Source organism: Gymnogyps californianus, chromosome 2 (genome assembly GCF_018139145.2).
Source record: "Gymnogyps californianus isolate 813 chromosome 2, ASM1813914v2, whole genome shotgun sequence".
NCBI classification, from domain to species: domain Eukaryota; kingdom Metazoa; phylum Chordata; class Aves; order Accipitriformes; family Cathartidae; genus Gymnogyps; species Gymnogyps californianus.
The window spans coordinates 110,561,173-110,586,700 of NC_059472.1; the positions used below are offsets into that span (position 1 = coordinate 110,561,173).

Consider the following 25,528-nt stretch of genomic DNA (forward strand, 5'->3'; position numbering starts at 1 on the left):
CTTCTGCATAGATAGGTGACTCATTGTACCAGTCTGGGAGTTTGGAAGACTTTAAAATCTTGTTAAAATGGTAGTCTTTATCTTTTCCTTATTCTATCTTGCTATAGCCTTTCATAGATTTATAAGTTGGCTCATGGGATTAAGCGGTTTGTCTCTGCTAATATAAAATTATATAAAGCTGCTGTAATATCTGGTTACTTTTTAACTCAAAGAGTCTGTTGGTACTAACCTGCCTGCAGTGTATTTCCAAACCCATGCACTGAAAGGCAGTGTAAATTTTAACAAATTTTTGTCATTAAAGCCATACATTTTTTCTAAAACAGCTCTGGCTTTTAATATTAATTTGATGCACCACAGTTGTTGGGATATTTTGCTGGGTACTATTTTACTTTCGGTTTTTTCTGCTCTAGGCATCTTTACTGCTGAGCATTTATTTCTTGGCTCCACCATTCTGGTCTGTGCTGTGGAATGTAAAGATTAGAAATCTCTTCCTATTTTATTTTCTTGTGAACATGCCCTATTTTAAAGGAAAATATTATTACTTTGAGCGTGGTTTGAACCCACAGCTCAATAACTAACTGTAAGAGCTGCTAAAGCCCTGCTCCTGCGGAGAGCTCAGTGCGTTTGGACCCAGTTGAATTTAACGGGCTCCAGGCTGCCATAAGAGCCTGTGCAAGCAGAGCAGCTCGCAGAACCAAGATCTGCGCATCTCGGCTAGGAGCGGTGGCTGGAATTTATCAAAGCCAAACAATATGCAGGGAGAATAGTTAATTTCAGGTTTAATATATACAGCAGGTCTGATTTCCATTGAAGTCGGATGAGTTATGGTGGCAGGAAGGAGGCCTATAGATTTTTGTCTTCTGCAACAATGTGGGAAAACATCCGAAGTATTTAGTTCTTCTGCCTCGTGTGTGCTGGTGTGCTTCTTACAAAATCAGGACAGTATTTTCATTCTTTATACTATTTACAAATAAGATGAAATACCTTATTGTAATGCCTCTTTATGATGGCTTTCCTCTCAAGTGTGCTGGCAGGAGTCCTCTGTGGTCTCTTTTGGCCAGTGAGAAAAATCCAGAAGTAGAATATATGCTTTTAAGTGTGTTACACTAACATCTGTAGCAGTGCTAAGTGCCAGGCTGTTCAGGTTTTAGGGGTTTTTTTAAGGTAAGGCATGTTTTTCACGTATGTTTTTGTTAAAGATTGTACACAGCTGTATGTGAGTTCAGATTTGTAGAGAAGGAAGTCAGCCATTGCTGGCATTGGGTACTGCCTGTGAGGGAGTTTTAATGGGTTTTAACTTGGTTTTCCTGGAAATTCTGTAGCAGTTGCACGTAAAATCAATTTTTATCCCTAAATGCAGAGATCATGAAGCAGAAAATTTTGAAGTTGAGCCTCAGGTGGTTTTCTCTCCTTCTACATTCAGTCATTCCTAGAAGGTATCAGACAGTGCATTTTCTAGGCAACATTCCCTGGTAATCTCAGACCTAGTGAAGGGCAGATGTTTGTTTTCAGGCCAGTCTTTACCCTCTTCCCCATCCAACTGTAGGAAAAACTCTGCCCTTGTTTGTGCACTACTGCTTTGACTAGGTTGAGAGAGGAATGTGTAACAGATTTGCAGGGAATGTGGAGCTCTTTGCAACGAGGATCTCCTCTCTTGTGAGCTTATGGCAGGAACAGGCATTGCACTTCCTTGCAGTCATGCCATAGAGCTGTTTCCTGAAAGCAGGAATGCTTCCTGCATCTCAAGGTGTAGAACTCTTGCCTGTAGCCAGCTCTCAGAAAGCCTGTGGGGAGAGCTTGTGTGCATGTGTGATGGAGAAAGAAGGAAGGAAAGCAGGCAGAACAGGCTAAAGATCATCAGTGCAGGGCTAGGGTATAGGATTTGGGAGAAGACCACCTTCAGTCGCTATTGCATCGTAAAGGCCAACATCACAGTTTCATCACTTAGCAGTCAGTCTTAAACCCTTCAGCAAGCAGCCCTTGTTCAGTCTCTTCTTCCAGCCTTGGTCTTTTGGGCCAAGTTTGAATTCTCCATCACTGGTGCACGCTTTGCCTCGCTTCTTTCTCCCTCTGCTTTTCTCCTTGCTAGTTTGTCTTGGGTCTCTTGATTTATGCCGCGGGCACCAAATTACCCTAAATTTTTCTCATGTGACCTTTATGCAGAAGACAGGTAAAATGTGGGTGAAATTTGGGGACCTAAATGTGAAGAGCATAAACAACACAAAGTAAAAGTGAGCCAAACATGGATATGTAAGATTATTTTTCTTCAAGTTATTTCTGTGCATTGCTGAAGTCTTTGTGAAGGTGAAAGTTGTAATGGGGTTCTACCTGTGTTGTGGTTTAACCCCAGCCAGCAGCTAAGCACCACGCAGCCACTTCCCCCTCCCCCCTCCCAGTGGGGTGGGGAGGAGGAAAAAAAAAGTAAAACTCATGGGTTGAGATAAGAACAGTTTAATAACTAAAGTAAAATAAAATACACTACTACTACTAATAATAATATAATAATAATAATTGTAATGAAAAGGAATATAACAAAAAAAAAGAAACAACACCAAGAAAAGACAAGTGATGCACAATGCAATTGCTCACCACCCGCTGACCGATGCCCGAGACGCGATCCGCCCCTCCCAGCCAACTCCGCCCTGTTTATATACTGGGCATGACGTTCTATGGTATGGAATACCCCTTTGGCTAGTTCGGGTCAGCTGCCCCGGCTATGCTTCCTCCCAGCTCCTTGCACACCTGCTTGCTGGCAGAGCATGGGAAACTGAAAAACCCTTAACTTAAAGATAAGCGCTACTTAGCAACAACTAAAACATCAGAGTGTTATCAACATTATTCTCACACTAAATCCAAAACCCAGCACTGTACCAGCTACTAAGAAGAGAATTAACTCTGTCCCAGCGAAAACCAGGACAACCTGTCAGGTTGCCTTTTCCAAAAGGGATTACCCTCCAGCAAAAGGCTTTCTTGCTGTTAGCGTAGCAGTAACATGCTCAGTGCAGCTCTCAAACTGTGTGTCCAAACATGTACAATTTGCACCAAGAAAGATGCTGGAGTGAGTGGAAGTTGGAGGAGAGTTTACCAGCATCCACACAGTGGTGTGGAGTGCATAATACAAACTGCAGGAGTTGTGCACAGGAGTGCACTGCAGCGGAGGCAACCAGGAGGGCAGCCAGAGCAGGGAGGTAATGCAGATGGCAGACAGGTAGGAGAAAGTGGTTGGGAGAAATGCCAGGAGCTTGCAGTTGGCCCCTTGTACTCTTTCAGGAGCGGTGGGGGGGCACTTCTTCCCTACAGGCTCCTTCATCCCAGTGCCCCAAGAACTTAGTCATCCTCATGGTAACCCTGTTGCATCTTTCCCTGCTTCAGCAGTTCTCAGGAGAGCAGGGCATACCCTTGGAGGGCAGAGACATAACCAAAACATCCCTGTTTGAGAACAGTCAACTTGAGCATCTGGTTTGTGGTTTCCACTTTCAGTTCTTCAGTTCTCTGCTGCGGCTCCCTCACACAAATGCAATTAGCTCTGTCCTTGGGCAGGTCACAGATTCAGGTGGTTGAAGAGAGAGGTGGAGCTTTTTTTTTTTTTTTTGGTAACATCACAAAATGTGGAAGCTGTGATACATTGCTTGAACTAAGGCAAACGCAATACAGAGCATCATTGCTGGAGGAACTGGCAAAGCCCAGTTATCACAGCAGCACACACTGAAAAATAATTTCCATACATTTGGGAAAAAAAAGAGTAAAGAAAGCTGAAATTCCTGTAACATACCAGCTTCACCTATTAACCTCCCAGCTAGTAATACAAGAATGCAACCTTCAAGAAAGAGATGGCACTTGATTTTAGGGAGAGTTATGGAAGAGAACATCAGAGAAGAAACAAAGCTGAGAGTCATCAAAGCATCTTTCCTACCACTGTAAAAGTGGAATGATTAATGTCCACAACATTTATGTTGATGTTCTGGCAGAATCTCATTTATTAAATTTTCAGGTTTAGGAAATAAAGATGCAATTTCTGCCCGTTGCTTTATAGCTGCATGCTCTTACACAGGAAATCAAGGGAAAGCTGTAAAACATTGCCCTTGATGGAGCTGCATTTTGCTGCTAACAGACTTAACTGTACTGTATACGTGAATATATGTATATTAAATGAAACAAGAACAAGATGTGATCTTATTGGGAAAGAATCCCTGCAATATCCCATAAGTTCCATTCCCTCCACAGAATATCTCAAAGCCTACCAAAAAGCTGTCCAAAACCTGGAAACATAGATACAGGCTGAGGGAGTCGGTTCCCAGCCTGACGAGTCAGCTGCCTTTGCCCTGTTGGTGTTATATCGCATCCATACTTTTTAACTACTATATCAGAGATTAAAAGAAGGTCATGCTGTATTATGAACCGTTGTCTTTATTTTTAGGATTAGATAACTTTTCCCCTTTTTTTCCCCCCACTGATTCTCTTTATGTCCTAAGGGCAGATCCTTTCTCTTGGGTCAGGAATGTAATAAGGCAGGTTTTCCTCTCTCCAGGATATTGTGTCTGTCTCACTGTGTTTAAATTGCCACAGAAAGCTCTTCTGAGCAAAATACAGTATTTTCTTTGTACAAGAGCCAACGATTGACGTATCCTTGGGGACTTCTCTGTCTTTAGCATTTAAACATACAAGTTGGATATGTTTAACCTATTGATAGGCAATGAAGACAACTACGGAATTTATTGCAAGAGAACAAAAGGAGAAGCAGAAAGAAAACATCTTTTTTTTTAACTTGGGGATTGAGAACTTTTATTGCTGTTGTTAGTGCAGAGAGATGAAAAAAAATAAACAGACCTATATTTTCAGCTGAAACAGGGAGGTGAGAAGAAAACAGTCCTGCTGGGTTGTGTCCTTTGAATTAGTGTATTCCTGTTTATTAGTAATACAGTTTCATGTTTAGAGAACAAGACTTCTCCAAGCCCATACATGAAAAATCACTTGATTAGCCATGGCTTGGTTAAACAGCATTTGGGGCAAAAAGATGACTCCTGCTCAGGCTTATGGTAAACTCCACAAAATGCAAATGTTCATTAATTATTATTAGTTTGACTGCTCTCAGTCTTTGTGCATTCCTCACTTCCTAACTTGTGTACCCCACGAGACAAAACCAGTCTCTTTCCCTGTGTTGCACTGACCCCAGATCTTTAATACATTTTTAAATATGATTATAAACCTGGTCTTCTCCCAGTGGCAGCTGTGCTGGCCCAAGACAGCTGTTGACCCCAACCATTTGTTGCAACATCTCTGAGGTTCTCCTCAGTCTGCCCTTCACATGAGAATGCTCCCTCGGATGCTGGAGTCAAAACAGCCAGGTTAACCCAAGCCCTTCGGACCGAGGCAGATGAATAAGCAGTTTATGAGCTACTGAGGCAGTGATATTGGAAGTACAGCAACATCTTGCTAAGAAAAGGTGATGAGCTATTACGGGGCAGAACCATGCAGTGTCTCAGCGCGGCCAGAACATGATGTGATCCCCCCCCACCCGCCACTTTCCTCCTTTCTTACTGTTTCCATCCTCTCTTCCAGCCGTTGGTTTCCATGCTGCCCTTCTGTGCCTGTCATCCCCGTCCATCTACTTCCATGGGCTGTCTCAAGTTATAAATCATCATTATTTTTCAGTTGACTTGGGCTTCTAATTTTGATCCCTCCCTTTCTTCATTGACTGCTATTGCCAGTTCTCAAGGGACAGAGATGGGAATCCAGAACAGTAATAAATGAACTTCAAGCATGAATTCAGCTGGAGTGCTGACTGAGGTCTAATTTTTTGCTTATAATTAAGTGTGAACAGTCATGGACACAGAGTTCATATATTAAGTTTGTAAAATAGTGTAATTTATATTTCCTATTTTCCACATACTTCACTCCTTTTTGAAATAACCGTCTTTTTGACTGAAACTTTATTTAGTGATTTGATTTTTCTTAATGAGTAAAACCTTTTTAGTCACACTGGAGTAATAAACACTTGCAGTACATATTTTTTTATACTGTTAAAAAAGTCACACTCCTCTCTTTCACAGGTAACCCCAAAATATCTAATTACTGAAATGTGGTGTGCCACTAGTCCTCATTTAGGTTTACAATCATGACCAAATCTAGGGGGAGCAGGGGGCTTCATTTGTTAATAGTGGAAAACTTTGAAAATTAAGTATTGGGATTGAATGACAAGATCAAACACTGCGAGGTGAGGAGTGCAGTGTGCAGAGTATTTAGTGCATTCATTATACACAGAGGAAATTGCCGTGCAGTGCTTTTAAGATCCAGCTGGTTTTAACTGTGGGTATTCCATTTCAGGAAAGGTGTCAGGACTGTCGAGGCACTGACCTGCTTTGAGCCAGATCAGCAGATTTTATAAATTGTCATGTGGCTAATCAGCGTTAGCAGAGATCTGTTACAACAGCATTTCTTAAATCTTCCATAAAGTATGCAAGACAGCCGCAAGAACTCTAATAGAATAACAATAAATGCATCCAAAGGAAAGGAAGCAGGAGTGGAGATAGTTATCTGAGCTTCTCCACAGGCATGTGCCTATGCAGAAGTGCAGAGTTCTTCATGTATAGCTATAGCTTCGACTTGGCTTTAGGAACTGCAGCCAGCTTAAGCATTTATGCCACCGTAAAGGTTTAAAGCAGCTTAAGTGCTTCTTCCGTCTCAGGAACTAAAAATGGCTTAAGTACTTATGCCACCCTAAGGACACGAGGTCAAAAGTGTACTCTTGACTTGTGCAGCAGGGAGGAGATATTAGTCTCTTGTGGTTGTTTAGCCTGGTTGTGCCTGCAGATGATCTTTAGTAGGAAAAGAACAGACGGGATCCATACCTATTTTCCAGCTGATAAGAGGAAATTAAAATGCATGCATTGTTCTAACAGAGAGTCACAGAGGTTAGAGAGAGACTCGATTGCAGTGATTGGAATGTGTCCGAAAAGTCTGTTGGGGATTTCATTCCACGGAGATGCAGGTTTTTTTCCTCCTCACAATGGGATTTCTATTGTCGCAGGGTATTTCCTGCCTCACCAGGACTTCCTTTATATCCTGACTTCTTTACAAAGCTTTTGTCTGTCCATCTTGCTGTGGACCATGGAGTTAATCTTTATCGAGATGTTAATGAGATGGTAGGGAGGCCTGCCTGATGTCATCTCTTAGTTGCCTGACTACCTAAAATGGTAGCGAGGAGCAGTGATGAGCTGTGGATTGCATCCCTGGGGAGCAGGCAAGCATGGATACTTGCTGAAGTGCTGCCCTGTCACTTTTCTGAATGCTGATACTCTTTTTACAATCACTCGGATATCTCAGGAAGCCATGTGGGTCAAGAACGTCAAAAGTATGCACACCACTCATGAACAAGTGACTACTTTTAGTGGGAATCAGAGACCTAAATACTTCTGTGCATGTGGGCTTTAGCTTTCCTGGGCCTTAAGTCTCCACCTCTACTGTGGCCATAGTAGTAAATACTATTTCCCAAGGTTTGTTGTTAGGAGGGGTACATTCACAAGCTATGAGGTACCCAGATGCTTTGGTAATGGTCTCAAGCCCAAAGCGAAGGAGAGATCTGTACTTACACCTAAGCGAGGACAGGGAAGTTTGAATTCTGTTATGCCAAGTCTGGCGAGCTCTGGTGTACTTCACCCTATTCTCGTCGAGAAGGTTGAAGTTGTACTAGAGCAGGTGAAGAGCAGGGCTGGGAGGACCACTGAGGAGGGATGGACTAACACAGTCCTGGAAGTGGCAATGAGGAACCCGGGAACAAAATGAGAGGCAGGACACAGGGACTTCCACACCTCAAGCCCCAAAGCAGGGCAAGAGGGGGAATGAGGACTTCGTCATCCTAGAGAAGACCAGAAGGAACCAGCTTATTTAACCCAGCAAATGAAGGCAGAGGAGAGTACTGTCTGTCTGTTTGTTAGTTGGGGTGGGGGAGGGAGAGAAATAAACACCATGCAGGGAAGCAGAGCTGTTTAAGCTAAAGGATAGTGTTGGCACAAGAACAAATGAATATAAATTGGCTGTGAATAAATCGAAGCTAGAAATTAGTTGCTAACCAGCAGAGGAGTGAGTTCCTAGAAGAGCCTTCCACTGGGAACAGAGGGAACAGATCACCAACATACTTAGAAGACGAAGCTTGCTCTGTTCGTGACCAGGATTATGTGTAGCGGGGCTTGCCGCAGTGAGGGATGGGCCTGATGACCAGGAACCCTCCTCCTGTTTCTAACTGTATGTGGGCTTAAGGACAAATCTACATCTCCTATGCAAAACACATAAATAAGAGTGTTCCCTGCAGGACTTACAGGTCAAGGACAGCTAATCCCCTTCCAAACCAGCCTCAGAGTTATCCAGCCTGCTACTGCCGGACACAGTCTCTGCACATTTCCTCTCTGCAGCCCGTGGGCTCTGCGACTCCCTCGTGCAGCTGCGGGATGAGCTGTGTTTAGCAGCCGTTCCACTGCAATGCCTCTTCGCCATTTGTGCTTCGTCTCCTGTGCAGCAAATGCAGTCGCTCTGCTGGTTTGAGGGACTTTCTGTGGCAGTACAGTCCAGGGGGAGATTTGTGCTAGAAGATGGCTTAAATGCTGCTTCTGCTTGATGTCAGTAGTGAGATTTAGTGAGAAGTTATTTAGCAGCTCCTTTTTAAATTTTTAAAATACAGGGAAATAACTGTGAGAAGATAGAAGTCTGAAGTTGTCATTGTATAATTGAAATTAAACCAATTTTTGGCAATGGTGACATGCCTTCCGCTGTGTCACTAACTTACCACATTATACCAATACAGCATGGTCTCTTCCCAGTTCTCCTAGCATATGCTAGGGTAGTGTGTCTAGGTTAGAAAGCAGAATCAGGAGATTTTCCCAATGTTTTCTGCTTTATCTGCCAAATAACACTTTGCTTTCAGATGCAATCTGAGTTGCAGGTGACAATCATTCTTTTTCTGTTGTTCCTAACTCATTCCACTGGTATGAAGAGGCTTTCCTCCTGCTGTTTGACTACTGTGAGAGCACATTTGGCCTTTGTTTATGTATTGAATAGCTAATGGGTACCAAGCAGTCAGCTAGGATATGCTTAGATACTCCTTTCTTCTAAAAAACATGTGGGGGAGGGAAATGCAACACTAAGATTATTGCAGATCCTACCTCCACTGTCACCTCACATCATCTGCTACAATATGGAGTAGCACGTACAGTGTGCATTGATTATATGAGAACATGTATGACTTAAGGTGTTCCCTTTTTAAATAGTATTTCTTACCATGTAAGCATTTATGCTTCCAGGACACTGCAGGTTGTGCTCCCTGTTACCTGTGGTTTTTGAGCTTCCCCAGTACAGATGACAGGCCAACTTCAGCCATGATTTCAATGAATTTGGTGGCTTTTTTTGCTCTGTAATTGAAATCCTCCTTCAAAGCCAGGGCATTCTGAGACCAAAATCAGTATTTAGGTCAGCTCCCTCTGTTCATTTTAGGGTATTTTGGAGCCAAATGATAATAGCAATATTTTTTAAAGAAAAGAAAATGAGCCAGGACAGACTGAGGTTTGGTAATGAGCATTGAAGTGGCATGAAAGTGACTGGTATTCTGCAAATGACCCCTGTTTAGCAGCTTTTTGGAGCTGTGTGCAATGGGAGATAGCTAGTAGAATTCCAGCTTTTATTGGTGGCTTTTTTTTCAGGTCAGAAATTCTTAGTAATACAGAGCTGGTGCTTCAGAGCCTTATGTTAGCAAACCTGACACTAGGGAGTAATATCATTGGCTTTCATGCGCCTATTTACTGTAATAAGGATTACCAACGTAAGTAAAACTTGCAGGTTTGGGCCTACAAAATTAAAAGAAAAACCTTTTCACACCCTGAAACTGCATCAAAATTCAATTTCACCAGGAAAAAAAAAATCCTTCTGATCTAGTCCCTGGAATGTGACATTTCATGGGTGTAATAAGGTTACAAACAGATTATAAATTGAAACCCTGTAAATCCTTATTGTACTGTACCAAAGCTTCTGCTTTGCATAATACTCTTATTCCTGACTGTTCTTTGTTTTACAAGCTCAAAACTGTTCATTCCCTCACATAATAGAGACCAGGGAGCCAAAAACACCGTGCAAAATCCAAAGGTAATTATCTGAGTCAAAGAACCTGAATGCCAGAGTTCACAAACTTCTGAACTTTTCTAATTGCCGTTGTTTGCACAGCGAGACCTCCCTCTTCCTTAAACATGTTATAAATATTGCACGTTGTTTCTGCCAAATGATAATGATAAAAAATCCCGGTGTAGATTTAGTTCCTGTTTTGTATTTGTATAGTTCTGCCTACATGTCCACAGCAGATGACTGATCAGTTTTCATATCATAACGAGCGAATGAGGGCATTTGCATTTGACCCTACGTGGCTGGGATTACAAATGCTGTGAATCTCCTTACCTGAGAGCATTGCTGGTTTCTGCTGTTGGCCTCTTACTTGTGCTGGTTTAATGTCTAGCAAGTGTCTTCTTCCAGACCAGCATTCCAGTATTTGGGCACATTTATAGGTCTGCTAAAATATCACCCCTCTGCAAAAAGCAATTGAGCAGCTCACCTGAGAGCTAAAGAAATTACGCAGATTAGCAGATGATGTCATGGGCTCGTTTCTTCTAGGCTTTACCTGAAGGTGAGGATCCTCAGAGGAGTTGAATGAGAATGAGATGGCTTTGCAGGTGAGCTCTCAGATGCCACTTGGAGCGTCAGAGCAATGAGGGAAAAAGGCACAAAGAGGGGTTTGATTGTAGGAAGAGCAGAGGGAGTCGGAAAAGAGTGACAGGATGAGAGAGCAGGGCAGATGAGTATGGAGGGACACAGTTGTGCAGTGACCTGAGGGTGATCACAAGATACTTGACAGGTGAGCCAGTGGAGTGACAGAGAGAGGCGAATGATGAAGTCACCATCCTGGGCAAGCTTTGTCAGCCACTGCAGTGAGCCTGGGCTGGGGAGGGAGTGAGGAAGGGAGTTTTACACCCATGAGAAAGGACGGTTTTAGAGGATGCTCACGCTCATAAAGGCTAGAGGTTTGGAGGGCAAGGAGCAAGCTCATTTGGAGGGACAAAGAGAAAAAGTGTCCTACGGAGAATTTCTCTGAAAGAGTATCCATGGTGCCTGAGTGTCCACACAACGGGAGGTAAAGGGAGGTGCTGTTGTGAACTGATTGAACCAGCCTTGAAGGTTTTGTATCAAATGGAAAGCCTGTGTCACACACTCAGTTTTCATTTCCCTCTTGGCCGTGTAAGCTTAACCAAGTAACTCACAGTCTGAAATGTTTACAGAAAGATTTGGCCAAGAATTACTCTAATGCATTGAGTTCTGTCCCATTACTTCTTTCTCTCTCAGGAAAGAAGAGTGCACATTAACGTCATTGTACTCTTCTGATGCCATTTCACAGCACAGAGCATCTGTACACTTTTGGTACAGGCGTGTGTAGTACAAATGGACTAGAGGTCTGCACTTGAAACATTAACTCCTGCAGATTACATGTTGTACATTGTCCAGCACATCTGCTCTGTTCATGCGCTCTGTGCCTCATCACAACTTTTAAGAAATGGCAATAAAGTTTCAGAAAGAGAAAAAGAGCAGTCATCTTTTATAGGCAATGCACATCTGTTTGCCATGGCGATGCTGCATAATTGCAAACATAAGTCATTTTATTTCATTTTCTGATTGTTTTCAGGACTTTAGAAAAGATCGGGATTATCTTCTTTGTGTTCCAGTATGAACTACTGAGTTTCTGTACGGCTGGCTTTTTCTGTGAGCTACTTACTGGGTAGATACAGATTTCATCCCTGTGCTGTGATCAAACATAAACTCTGGAAGGATTTTGTCTAGTACTTTAATGGAAATAATCGCATACGCTGAGAAATGCAGCCATCTAGTGGCACAGCTAGCAAGCTGTGGTGGAAAGTACAGCAATGGGGAAGTCTCTGAGGCAGGGTTTCTCCAAGAGAGTTCAGGAGGATGAGCCAGGTAGCTCCTGCTGAAATTCCACACTTCATAAACCTCTGAAAGTCCAGGTGTAGGGTGCTTTTGTTTTTTTCTGAAGCTGTGCAAAAAATTCAAACAGTTAAACCTTGAAAAAACAAACCAATCTTGAGGCTGGCCCTGATTCGTCTGCCTGTTTCTGCTCAGAAACACAATCAGCAAGAATTAAATCCATATTTAAATGCTCTGCTGAACTGGATCTTAGTGAAGGGAACAGAGCAAGCTACTTTTCTGGAAGAGTAAAAGTGTGTCCAGAGACAGCCCTGGCCTGTCTCTGGATACACTCACGCAGATGACACTGACCACAGCAAGACACGTGCATGCATGTCAACAGGCCTGGGGCAGGTGTTCCTCCCAGAGACTTTCAAGCAGAGCCGTATTTGGCAATGGCAAAAGCTGGCTTGATGGATGCTTTGGTGCTCAGAGTTTTTTGTTACTGCAGCGTGTAGGGTTTTGTTTCCCCCGCTGCAACGTGTACACTAACCCAGTACATTTACTGAAAGAAAATATGGGTAGCAGGGAGTGAGTTAAAAGTTTTGGTGGAAACTTGGTTTAGCAGTTCTGTTGATTTTTCAGGTTGAAGGACGTGTTTTTAAAGGCTTGATTTTGTAAACCTTGTTTGTGTTGAGTGGCACTTAAGTGGCTTCCCTGATCCGAGAAAGCATTACTCAATGTGAATCACGCAAGTGGTGCCATGCATGAGATTATCCAGGATCCATTTAACAGCCTGTATCCCTGAGGCCTGATCCAAAGCCTGTTGACGTCAGTAGAAACAAATTCATGGCCTTTAGTGGACTTCCAATGAGATCTATAATTTGAACTCCGTGATCACTTTGGAGCGCAGACAATCTTTTTACTCTTTTAGTACTGCAGGATCCTGGTTCACACCTGAGCCTCTGGTGCTGTTCCAATGCAAAATTACAGTAAGGCTGATGACGATGTTACATTTCCGTTAAGCTGTAATCTCTCTTCTACCCTAACAGCATATAAACAATGACCATATACACGGTGAAAAGAAAGAGTTTGTGTGCCGATGGCTGGACTGTTCCCGGGAGCAGAAACCATTCAAAGCCCAGTATATGCTGGTGGTCCACATGAGGAGACATACAGGGGAAAAGCCACACAAATGCACTGTGAGTAAAGGGGGCTGAGCTCCAGGCTTGGACGGGGGAGCTGGGGCTGTGCAGGGAACAGAGCGGTGCAGATGCTGCGTTCCCTGATCTCTTGTCCGTCGGACATTTGTTGGAGAAGAGACTACCATGTCTGCTTCATTATCCAGCTCGCCCAGATGACAAGAGCTTTAGGAGAGGGGATTCACTGGATAATTTGACGCACTGCCTCAAGTTTAAAGTGCAAAGAAGCCCCAAAAGGCATTATTAAACAGGGCTCAGTTTGCTTAATTATTTAAAAGCACTTTCTCTTACAGAGCTGGGTATTGCTGGCCACCAGCCTCCTATTCTGTCTTAGATGACATACACAAGTACTGTGCTCTCCTGAAGAGAAGATTTACATAATGCTGGAAGTATTTTAACTTAAGCTGTGATGGGGTTTGCCTTGGTAAAATTAAAATCCAACAAATCAAAACAAAATTACATTGGGCAAGGTTATGAAGGCTTGGAAAGTTTCTAAACTTTTATAGGTCAGCTTTTACCGTTTCCTGCAAGTCCAAAGATGAAAATTAATCCAGATTTACTTCTTGTCTGCAGTTTGAAGGTTGTACAAAGGCCTACTCCAGACTAGAAAACTTGAAAACGCACTTGAGATCTCACACTGGAGAGAAACCATATGTGTGTGAACATGAAGGCTGCAACAAAGCTTTCTCCAATGCGTCCGACAGGGCCAAGCACCAAAACAGGACTCATTCCAATGAGGTAAGTAAGCACAGCTTCAAAAAAATAATAAGATTTCGCATCAAACAGACTTACAATGTGGTCATAGGAATTTATTACAGAGGACAGGCACAGAAACACTCAGCAACCTGAAAGGAATGTAAGTTCTAGATGGCTCTTACCAGCACAATCATTCCCGTGTCATACGGACCTAGAGAGGCTGCAGGTTGTTTTATTAAGTGTAAGAGAGGTTTGAAGGAGGGGTCTAATGGAAACACACGCATTAACCAGGGACAGATCCTGGTTTCCCTGAAAAGCTGGGATCATTTTCCTTCCAGAGCTGGAGGGGCTTGTCCAGTGCCCGGAGCGCGTCCCCTTGCCTGGGTCGGTGGTGACACCTGGCGGCTGCCGAGCCGCAGCTCCCACAGCATCTTGCAGCATCCTTTTTGGCTGCTGCGGACAGCTATAAAGAAGTCTCCAGGGTTTGGAAAATTTGGATTGCCCTGGAAGTTCTGAGTTATGCCTTTTCCATCTTCTCTGGGCTATTTCACTCTTTCTTTCCATTCTGAACAGACCTCACGGAGCAGGGGTGCAGTGGAGGAGATTTGATCTTTCTCAAGCAAGCTAGCTGTGGCAGTCACAGCTGTCTCCCAAACTCTCAGTATAACACCTCTTTATTACTGTGTGTTTCCTGTTACTGCTGCCTCCTCTTTCAGGAATCACACCATCTTCATGCCTTGTCCCTGTTTTATTGCCCCGTTTCAGGTTACACAGGGAGTCACATCGTCTCAGTCTCACATCTTGGAGCCCAGTCTCTCCTCCTTGACCTGTCCCTGTACTCCTTCACCTCTAGCCTAAACCTGGAAGTACTGGAAGGGCAGGACATACCAGCATGGTGACTGTGTGGTGTGGGAACCATAGCAGCTATATCCATTTCCACAAGGCTTGTATCCTTCTCTAGCTGTCTGTCAGGTCTGTCACAGTCACTAGGGCTGGCAGAATCTCCTGGGAGCATTCACCTTCTTCCAGTTCCCTAGTCCTTGCAGCATCTCTTGAGTCACAAGGGAAGCAGGGAGTGTTGCACATCTCTGAGTTCACCCCGTCCCTGCAGTGTGTGCTCTCAGCAGCCCAACTAACAACTGCACTGAAACCCAGCAGCAATTTTGTGAATTGTCACCAAGCTGTCACCAATAGCTGACTGAGCTTTTTTTTCATTCACTGTCTGAACCAATCTGTTTGTTGCCTAGTTGATGAGTAAGATCCTCTCAAACTTAAAGACATGACCTGTACTGCCTGTGTTTTAAGATCGGGATTTCATGTCTAACAGTAAGTCACCAAGAAAAATTTTCTGCTGCATATCATTTCTGGAAGGTGCAGCAGCAAGGGCAAATGAAGCATTTCCTTCACCATCATTTCACAGTGAAACAGGCTAATATTCTTAGGCAATGTATATTGATGGAGTGCCATGAATACTGTGGAAAGCGCAGACCCAATTCAGCACTTCCTTGTGGTGCCATTTTGGTCGTAAGTAGGTAACCTATAGACAGATTTAAAAGCACCTGACATATCTTGATGCAGATATGCCTTACACATGTAGAAGACAGCTAACTGACTCGTACTTCCATAGCATCTTGAGAAAACCTGCCTCAGTAGCTCAGCATCAACTTCAAATTGCTCATGATCGACATATTTGCTCCTATTCAAGTCAATGGGAGTTCTTTTCTGCTGACATCAGTGGAAGCAGGCTCAGGCCTTAGATAGCCATGAAGAAGCTACAGTTGTCAAAGGCTCCACAGTGCCGTGTGTAAGCAGACAGAGAACCCCTTTGAGGAATTCTGCATGAGGGTCTCTTTTTTTTTTCTTGAGGGCTTCTATAAATAAGACTTTAAAATAGTAGTTTCTTGGAAACAATTCAGTAATAAAAGTGAGTGAATGATACTTTGTTTCGTGAGGCAATTAAAGTGTTTAGGAAGGGCTCAACTCTTCTTTCTAATCCTCTCATAATACAAGAACAAAGTCTTTGTTAAATTATAAAACAGTAAATTTACTTTATTCTACATTGCTTAGTGAACTAGAGAAATTCACAGACAAAGGAAGCGAGTTTTAAAAAAATGATTAGTCATGCTAGTAGCACTAACAGTACTAGTGCATATATTGCTGCAACATGAAAATGCTTATGGTACTGTATCCTGTGCTTTGACATTATACTGGTGATCTGAAGGAGCCAGGAAAAAAATGCTTCCTCAGATAACCCTGCCTGAAAAAATGTCCCAATATGTTTTGAAGGGGGTTGTTTGCCTCTGAATGTCAAGGAGTAGGCACCGGGCATACCAGAAACAGGATATCAAACTGCTGAGGGCAATGGACAGGATAGAAAATTAGGCCAGTCTTCATAAATTGCCATAGCTCTGTTGACTGTTCTGCTATGATAAGTCAAAGCTGTGCCAGTTCATATCATGAGAGGCTCTGCCCTCTGTAAACTATGCAGCATTAATGGGTACCTTCAAAACCAAGGGGAATTAATAGGTTTGACTAGGTGCAGTCACAGCTCAACAGGACAAGGGGTAATGGCTTTAAACTGAAAGAGGGTAGATTTAGATTAGATATAAGGAAGAAATTATTCACTCTGAGGGTGGTGAGGCACTGGAACAGGTTGCCCAGAGAAGTTGTGGATGCCCCATCCCTGGAAGTGTTCAAGGCCAGGTTGGATGGGGCTGTGAGCAACCTGGTCTAGTGGAAGGTGTCCCTGCCCATGGCAAGGGGGTTGGAACTAGATGATCTTTAAGGTCCCTTCCAACCCAAACCATTCTATGATTCAGTCACTGTAGAGACCATAAATTAGATAAATTCACTGTGAAAGCGCATAACTGTAACACCAGCTGTGCTCCAAGGAGCTCTTCAGGAGTCCCACGTGGAATTAAATCTAATTCAAGTGTTTTTCCTGTCTTGGCAGAAACCGTATGTTTGCAAGATACCAGGCTGCACAAAGCGCTACACAGACCCCAGTTCTCTCCGGAAACATGTGAAGACCGTGCATGGCCCGGAGGCACATGTCACCAAGAAGCAGCGGGGAGATATCCATCCAAGGCCTCCACCACCGAGAGACCCAGGCAGCCACTCTCAGACCCGGTCACCAGGCCATCAGACTCAGGGTGCAATTGGTGAGCAGAAGGACCTCAGCAACACTACCTCAAAGCGTGAAGAATGCCTCCAAGTGAAAGCGGTCAAGTCAGAAAAACCAATGGTATGCAATACACCGTGCCGCTCCCTTTGTCCTTTTTCTTCTTGTAACCAGTTAGCAATCCCTTTATGAAATGCTCAAGCCCGTAAACTCTAGCTCACAAGGTTAGGTTTTGTGAGGCTTTCTTTTTCGTTTCCATTGTAAAATGTTTTTAAAGCCTAAGAAATAGCAAATAAAAAGATTACATCTAGTCTCTGCAATATGCAGTAAGTGCAGTGTTGGCAACTCTCACAATAATTGTTTCTCTTAAAGCTCCGTCTTTTGGAATCAGCATATTATGAGAAAATCACAGTTTTCATTTTTAAAAAGGCATTTTTTTCCACTCTCCTGTTTACAGAAGAAAGTTAGAGAGTGTGAATCCTGCAGGCTCAAAAACAGAATGCAAAAAAACCCAAGTCCAAAAGACTAAAATGATGATATAGATGATGATAATTTTTGGAAGACCTCAGGAAACAATCACATTTTAGTGGCTTGAGGTTGTTGGGTCATGGATCAAACTGAACCAGGATAAATTGACTTTCTTAAACAACAGGAGGAGATCTTTTGATAACATTTGATCTCTATTGTGGTGTGACCTCTTATGTTAATCTGATACTTAATTGAACTTGACCAAGTTAACCTAATTCCAATTTAACTAAATTGAGCTGAATTAAGAGTCTCTACAGCTCTTTTCACTGGTTTACCTTAATGTATTGCATTAAACCAGTATAGCCTTGAACGTTGAAAGGATCTTGTTCCATTTTTGACATGCTATCTTAAATAAAGAAGTTCTTCTTCCATTTGCCTGCATTTCATGTGCCATCCCTCCACGAGGCTTAAAACTAGCAAAGGCAGTCACTCCATCCTCTGCCACATCTGGGTCTATGATTCATCTGGACCCAACCCCTGGGGACTACAAATATGAGCCCTCCAAATTCTGCTCGTATTGTTAATTATGCTGCCATTCAAAGTGATTACTCATTGAAATACGAGTTACTGCTATATTGTGCCTAAGGCTTATGCCCAAACTGTGGAGTATCAATCCTGAATTCAGAAACTTCCAAGGACCCAGAGTTAACTCCCGCTGAAGTCTAAGGGAGATCCTCTGCCGTTTTTGGTGATAACTACCTTAGATTACAAAGGAACAAACCCCATTCCCCTCTTGCTCAGCTAGGTAAATCTTTAGCATTATTGAGGCATGTTGAGCATAGATGGTTTTAACATGAATAAAATTTGCAGGAGAGGGGTATTAATACTGATTGCTTACATAGTATTAAATATTTCTCACTGAAAAATATCTTCTAAAAACAATTCTGTATTTCCTGCTTTTCATTGCTTGTATGAATTAAGATATATTTTCTGTTTTTCAACTAATCCAATGTCTTTTCTGTCTAATGCTCTTAAATGTCTTGTTCTAACTTCCTAAGGACAGTGGGTAATAAGGTGAGGGCGTTTTAACTTTTCTGCTGTTTTCTTATTGCAACATTATTTATGTCTTTATTTTAGCCTTCTGCCTGTTGTCCAGTCATTCCTTTATTTAGTAATGTGCAATCCATCAAACTCATTCCCAAATGTAATGTGCTGTGAGCATTTTGCAACACTTGACGTGAAAAATCTGGCTTATATTGGTCAAATGTCTTCAGAAATGTCTTTGTACCTTCCCCTCTAGATGAGACATCCATTTTTTTCTGTATTGCACATCTAGAAATATATGTTCCCCATAATACAGTTCTTATTTCTGTAACCTACCTCACTGTGATCTTGACATGTGGCTACAAGAACAGCCTTCTGACCATTATTACTCTTCTTCCATATGGCATGGAGCTATTGTCCAGAAGCACAAACTCTCTTCTGTATAGTAACTGTTATTTCTATTCTTGTCACCAAATCTGCCACAGCCAGGATTTGGAAATGAACTTGCTCAGCGTAGCCTCATAAATTCTAAGTATCATCGTTCAAGTTAGAAATAATAAAATAGTTATTGCATCTTAATGGACTCCTCAGGGGCATATGAAGCTACAGTAGTGCCATGAATCTGTGTCTTCATTCACTGATGTTAAAAGTGAGAGCCATCACTGCTACCTCAGAAATTCTAGCTAGCATTTGTCAGTAAAATGTGCATAAAAATCAGAGGCTGCCAGAAAATAATTTAAAAAACAGCAGAAACCCCAAAAGTGAATTACTTACATGAAACTGTTCTTGGGAGCAAAATGATACTGCATGCCCCACTGATTTGTGATCACACTGATACAACCTACAAAGAGATATTACATCCAGAGACTTCTGTCTGTCTTGCTGTCTGTTTTATCTGTCAGTCTATCTGTCTAAGTGTTTCAGTTTGTCAGGGAAATTTTCCCATTCTTTTAAGAGAACTTTATAAGTATAAAAAATAAATCAAGCCCGTGTTTCCCCACAGCAAGAATTCTGCTAGAGCAGCAGGGAACACTATCTGTTAAGAAAGAAGAAGCTATTGTGGTGGGTTTATATCCCCGTAGATCAGCAACCTGTACTGTATACTTCAAATCTTAAATTTAAAATCTTAAACTCTCATGAAACGAAGGATTTGATTCAGTAGATCACTGCCTTCTTGATTCAGGGCAGAAGTGGTATAAGTTAGGTATAAGAGGAGGTATAAGTTAGACCCTAGTGCTGCTAGGGTCACAGGACGCTGATAATATGATACAGTGTTTTTTGCACTGATGATTTGTCCCTGTTTTATTACATGCCAACATTTCAGGCCAACTGCTGCTTGTAACAATGAGCCTCAAGCTTGGAAAATACTTAGATTCTTTAGCCACAAGTCTAATTAAAAACCCCCAAATTCCAGTGTTGTTGGAGTCTTGTTTGTTTGTTTGCTTGCTGCAAGACTAGCAGTGTAAATTAGACCTCGTAACATGGCTGAATTCCGATTTGGTTTATTGAGCTGCAGCTTCAATTGGAAACAGTGCCTACCCAAAGTAGAATATCCATACATACATGCTCATGAATGAGATGAAGTGATAGAAGCAATTATGGGAGTAACTGAAATAAATGTCTCATGTAGATATAATGTATACTATCAGCAAGATATTAAAGTGGATTTTAGTCTCCAGTTTTGTAATGGCATTCGCTGCAGTTAAAATCAATATCTAGAAAGCCTCTTAATGAATGATCACTGTTATCATTTAAGGCTAAACTTTTCTTTACATTTCGTTTTCTTTGGCTCCATTTAGACCTCCATTTGCTGCAAGTGCTCTTGTTAACATTGTTTGCTTAATCCTCACGATCTTTTATTTCTTACTTCACTCCAACAGACATCTCAGCCAAGCCCTGGTGGTCAGTCTACATGCAGCAGCGAGCAGTCCCCCATCAGCAACTATTCCAACAATGGGATCGAGCTTACTCTGACCGGTGGTGGTAGTGTAGGAGACCTCAGTGTCATCGATGAAACCCCAATCATGGACTCTACCATTTCCACAGCCACCACAGCACTTGGCTTACAGGCCAGGAGGAATATGACAGGGACCAAATGGATGGAGCAAGTGAAATTAGAAAGGTTGAAACAAGTTAATGGAATGCTTCCAAGACTGAACCCCGTTCCACCTTCCAAAGCCCCGACCTTGCCGCCTCTCATAGGAAATGGTGAGATACACATAACAGGAGTGGTAATGCTTTTTGTCCTTAAATTCGTTGCTTGCTAGCTCAATCTTGCAAGCCTTCCAAAAGTGTAATGCAGCTTGTGAATCTCAGCAGCTGTGAGAATGGTTCGTAAATTGATCACTTTCTGTTTATCCCCTCATTACAAGTCCTACTACCCACCCTGAGAGAAGTCTGATAGTCCCATGTTCTACAGAACAGGGGCCAGCAAGGAAGCCATGCATCATGTTTTAAGTATTCCCTACAGTTAAAGGTTTGGACCCAAGATCATCACAATCCTGTCTTGTTTTGAGGCAAGGCAGATGAAATAAATACCTGCCAGTTTATTGTATGGAAGTCTTTCACATGAGGCCTTAGCAAGGCACCCTTTGCATCGATGTGTTGGGCTGCCCTTTAAATAAACTGTTTCCACACATATAAGTAATCATATGTACAGATACTACTGCTACAAAGGGCAGATATCCATGAATGGGAGCAAGGCAAGATTGAACTCTGAAGATCCATAGTTGTTTTCGTACAAGGAGCTGCTTGTTGCCAAAATATATGTCCCTGCTGCCTCTACATTGCCTACAACGTGCCTGTAGGTTTCTGCACTCCACCCAGCAGTGACAGCCCAGGTCTTCTGAAACCCATTCAATCAAAAGAAACCATGTAAAATTAAGAAATGTATTCTGTTTACTTAAAAACAAAACAAAACAAGGAAACCAGCAAAGATGTTTTGCAGTTGTTAGGAGTTATTTCAAGAATATTTCAAGAAGTCTTAGAAATGACCTTGAATAGCCTCCAATTTGTATATTTTGCTACTCCATGCAAATGCCTGTTCAATTATATTTTGCCTATAAAAAGCTCCCTTACGAATGTGTCCTTCTGGCACATCAGTCAGCATAGCTGCACTGCAGGCTGGAGCACTACACCAGCTGATGACAGTTTGTGGCTATGGCCTATAAATTTTGTGCTGGGCTTCACACTGAAATGTTACCCTTGAGTCTCTGAATTAGCTTTTAACCTAAGGACACAGTTTTTATCCCTATTTCTTTCAAGAAAGAGCACTGCTTTGATTTGCTGTGATGATGCAGGCTCTTCCTCTATACTCCCCTTACCTCTTTACTGGGTGTTTTTTCTACCAGTTTCTGGGTGATGCCCGTTTGTTTAACTGTGAATTTTGCCTCCAGGTACCCAGTCGAACAGCAGCTGCAGTGTAGGAGGATCCATGACTATTCTGCCAAACAGGAACGAACTTTCAAGTACAGACATCACTGTGTTGAACATGCTGAACAGGAGGGACAGCAATACTAGCACTATCAGTTCAGCCTACTTGAGCAGCCGCAGGTCCTCTGGAATCTCACCTTGCTTCTCCAGCCGGAGGTCCAGTGACGCCTCCCAGGCGGAGGGAAGACCGCAGAACGTGAGTGTTGCAGACTCCTATGACCCCATCTCGACAGATGCCTCCCGACGCTCCAGTGAAGCGAGCCAGTGTGATGACCTGCCGAGTCTTCTCAGCCTCACCCCGGCCCAGCAATACAGGCTGAAAGCTAAATATGCAGCAGCTACTGGTGGACCCCCACCAACTCCACTGCCTAACATGGAGAGGATGAGCCTCAAAACAAGGATGGCACTCTTGGGTGACTGCAGGGAGTCCGGAGTGTCTCCACTGCCTCCAGTGAATGCCCCTCGAAGATGTAGTGACGGTGGGGCGAATGGTTACAGCAGGAGGCATTTTCTGTCTCATGATGCTCTAGGAAATGGGACAAGAAGAGCCAGTGATCCAGTAAGAATGGCCTCCGACAACCTCTCTGTTCCTAGAGTCCAGCGTTTCAACAGTCTTAATAGCTTTAACCCTCCTGCTTTGCCTCCGTCCATGGAAAAGCGCAACCTTGTTCTTCAGAACTATACCCGTTCTGAGGGTGGCGTCTTCCGCAGCTTCAGCTCCCCCTGTCCTCCGAGCATCAGCGAGAACGTCGCCCTGGAGGCTGCTACAATGGAAGCGGGTGGCAGTCTGAATGATGAGGATCTCCTGCCAGATGACGTTGTTCAGTATCTGAATTCCCAGAACCAGGGCATGTACGACCACTTGTTGAACAATGTCCTAGACAGCAACAAAATGCATCACAGCTCAGTGTTAGGAAACAACAACCCCAGCAACTTTGACCAAGCCCCTCCACCAAACAGTCAGCAGGCAGGTTCCGAGGCAAACAAGAGCGACTTGCCCATTCAGTGGAATGAAGTAAGCTCAGGAAGTTCTGACTTATCTCCTTCGAAACTGAAATGCGGTCAACGCTCAGCGGTGCAGCAGACTCGGGCCTTTGGACTGTATAACAATATGATGGTTCAGCAGCAGAACCTGGAGAGAAGCAACGTGGCCCAGCAGAACGGCTATCGGAACCTCATAGAGAACAACGGTTCCTACGGTTTACAGCAAAACACGGTCCTTGGCAGCGGAGCCGGTAATTCTTTTAGCATACAGCCCAGTAAGCCTTACAGTGAAAGCATCGGCAGGCAAGCAACGATGTCTGGGACAATGGACAATTCCTGTGGCCTGGCAGTTCAAGGGCAGAAGCTGAGAAGCAGCAACATGCCAGTGAGTGGGAACCAGCAAAATTTCAGCCATCCCATGGCATCCAGCGATCAAGCCACCAGTATGGCAAATGGGATGCAGAACAGGAATATGATGGAACAGGAATATTTGCAAAACCAACCAGTCGGAGATGGCGTGCATTACCAGGGAGTCAATCAATCCGGTCAAATGATGCTAGGGCAGGTTAGTCCTACCTCACAAAGCAGCCTGTATCAAGGGCCACAGAGTTGCCCACCGGTGTCTCACACCATTGGCAGCCAGCCTTCAGGTTTGTTGGTGGCCAAAAGTTACCAGCCGTGCTCTAATTACAGTGGCAACAGACGGCAAAACATGTTGAGAAACAACCTGGCACAACAGCAAGGACATGTAAGTGATGGCAACCAGACGTACAGGGTAAACACCATTAAGATGGAGATGCAAGGTCAATCACAGCAGTTCTGCTCTAACGTGCAGAATTACTCTGGTCAGTTATATGACCAAACCACGGGCTTTAGCCACCAAGCTATGAAAACAGGTTCTTTCTTTGGTTCGGAAGCTAACTGCCTGCTGCAGGGGACTGCGACTGCAAACTCATCCGAGCTTCTTTCCCCAGGGGCTAACCAAGTGTCAAGCACAGTTGACAGCATTGATAGCAACAGCCTAGAGGGTGTGCAGATTGATTTCGATGCTATCATAGATGATGGGGACCATGTCAGCTTAATTTCGGGAGCCCTGAGCCCGAGTATCATTCAGAATCTCTCCCGCAATTCCTCACGCCTCACCACTCCCCGAGCGTCTCTTACATTCCCAGCTATGCCCGTAAGCACAACCAACATGGCTATTGGGGACATGAGCTCTTTGTTGACCTCACTTGCAGAAGAAAGCAAGTTTCTTGCTGTTATGCAATAGACATCAAACAAACAAAAAAAACCCTTAGGAGATAAAAGATGAAAAAAAAAAGACTCATATTTTTTAGTTGTGTATGTATTTTAGCAATCTCATCTCACCTAAATGGGATGTGTTTCAAGTATATTCCTTTTATGGAATAAGGACTCTGAAAACCCTAAAGTGTTCTAGGGAGAAACTGTCTTCCATTTCAGTTTTGAATCAGTATTGCTACACCCATTCCCTCCCCTCTCTCTTTTCTCTCTCTCTCCCCCTTTTTGAATGTCTGTATGCTTCCTTTTTCTTTTTTTTTAATTGTAAACCAATGTAAACGTGTGAAGTGCATGTTTTTGTTTTGTTTTGTTTTGTTTTTTTTAAAGAAAGGTCTGATGAAATGACTTTGCAATTTTCTGTTACTCAAAAGAAACTAGACCTTGTAAAGCTGTTGCTACTTTTCCCCCTAAACATGTAGGCACAAAATAACCAGGCACAATGTGAGGTTAGCATACAGTGATGAAATCCTCTCTGGATGCATTGGATACATCAGACTGAGGTGGACAACCAGTTTAGAAATGCACTGCCATGGTACCCCTAGGTTGTAGTTTCAGAGCCATGGAGCACAAGAAATTAGGAGGTTCAAGCAAATAAGAAATGTTAAACCATCAGCCCTTTGATCCCTAGCAAACGTTTAAGGTTTTTTTAAACACACACACAGATAGCTGTCACTGCCTTGCATAATGATACTGAGATTGTGTCATGTTTAATCCATTTCAGAGGAAGTGGAGGACCAGAAAGCTATTCTTAGTCCAACTCTCATCTTTTGCAGTATTTGGTATTCTGTTCTTCAGCCTTCTTTTTTAAATGACTGGGTAGTAAAATTATTATGGGCATGTTTGGTGATTTGGGTAGTCTATAATCCCTTCATTGCATACCACATTTGTGGAGAGACGATCAGGGTCTTATGGAGTATTTCATACAATGAAATAACAAAATTGCAGTATTCCATACTGGGGACTTTTTTTTTTTAAATGCAAATTGTTGAGATGTAATTTGCTGAGCCACTGGTTGTTACTCGCAGTAACAATTCCTTTGCCGGGAGAACTGTCTTGTACATCCCTTTTAGCACATACAGCTTCGTGGATGGATCGTATGTTTTAAAATACGTAAATGCCCATTGACATAACACAGTTACAGCTTCAGAAGCATCATGATCATGGCATGTAAAACAAGTAGAAAACAAATGGCCCAGTTCTCAGACTAGCCAAATAAATCAAAGTGATTGCAAGCAATCTGGCAATCTTAAATGTTTTTCCACTGTATCCAGGCTTTACAAAATTGAGAAATTTAAACTGCCATTAAAAATAGCAAAGAAACAGGCGGAACAGC

At 43.0% G+C, this 25,528-nt stretch overlaps 1 protein-coding gene across 1 annotated transcript in view; it reads left to right on the plus strand.

Moving 5' to 3' along the window:
* Nucleotides 1-24,351, plus strand: part of GLI3 (GLI family zinc finger 3) — a 210,968-nt gene extending 186,617 nt beyond the window's left edge. The window contains exons 11-15 of the mRNA XM_050891183.1: nt 13,002-13,151; nt 13,725-13,889; nt 16,801-17,091; nt 20,361-20,688; nt 21,876-24,351. Of these exons, the coding sequence (XP_050747140.1) occupies nt 13,002-13,151; nt 13,725-13,889; nt 16,801-17,091; nt 20,361-20,688; nt 21,876-24,166 (3,225 nt within the window). The 3' untranslated portion in view covers nt 24,167-24,351. The remainder of the gene's footprint in view (nt 1-13,001; nt 13,152-13,724; nt 13,890-16,800; nt 17,092-20,360; nt 20,689-21,875) is intronic.
* Nucleotides 24,352-25,528: the final 1,177 nt, after the last annotated feature.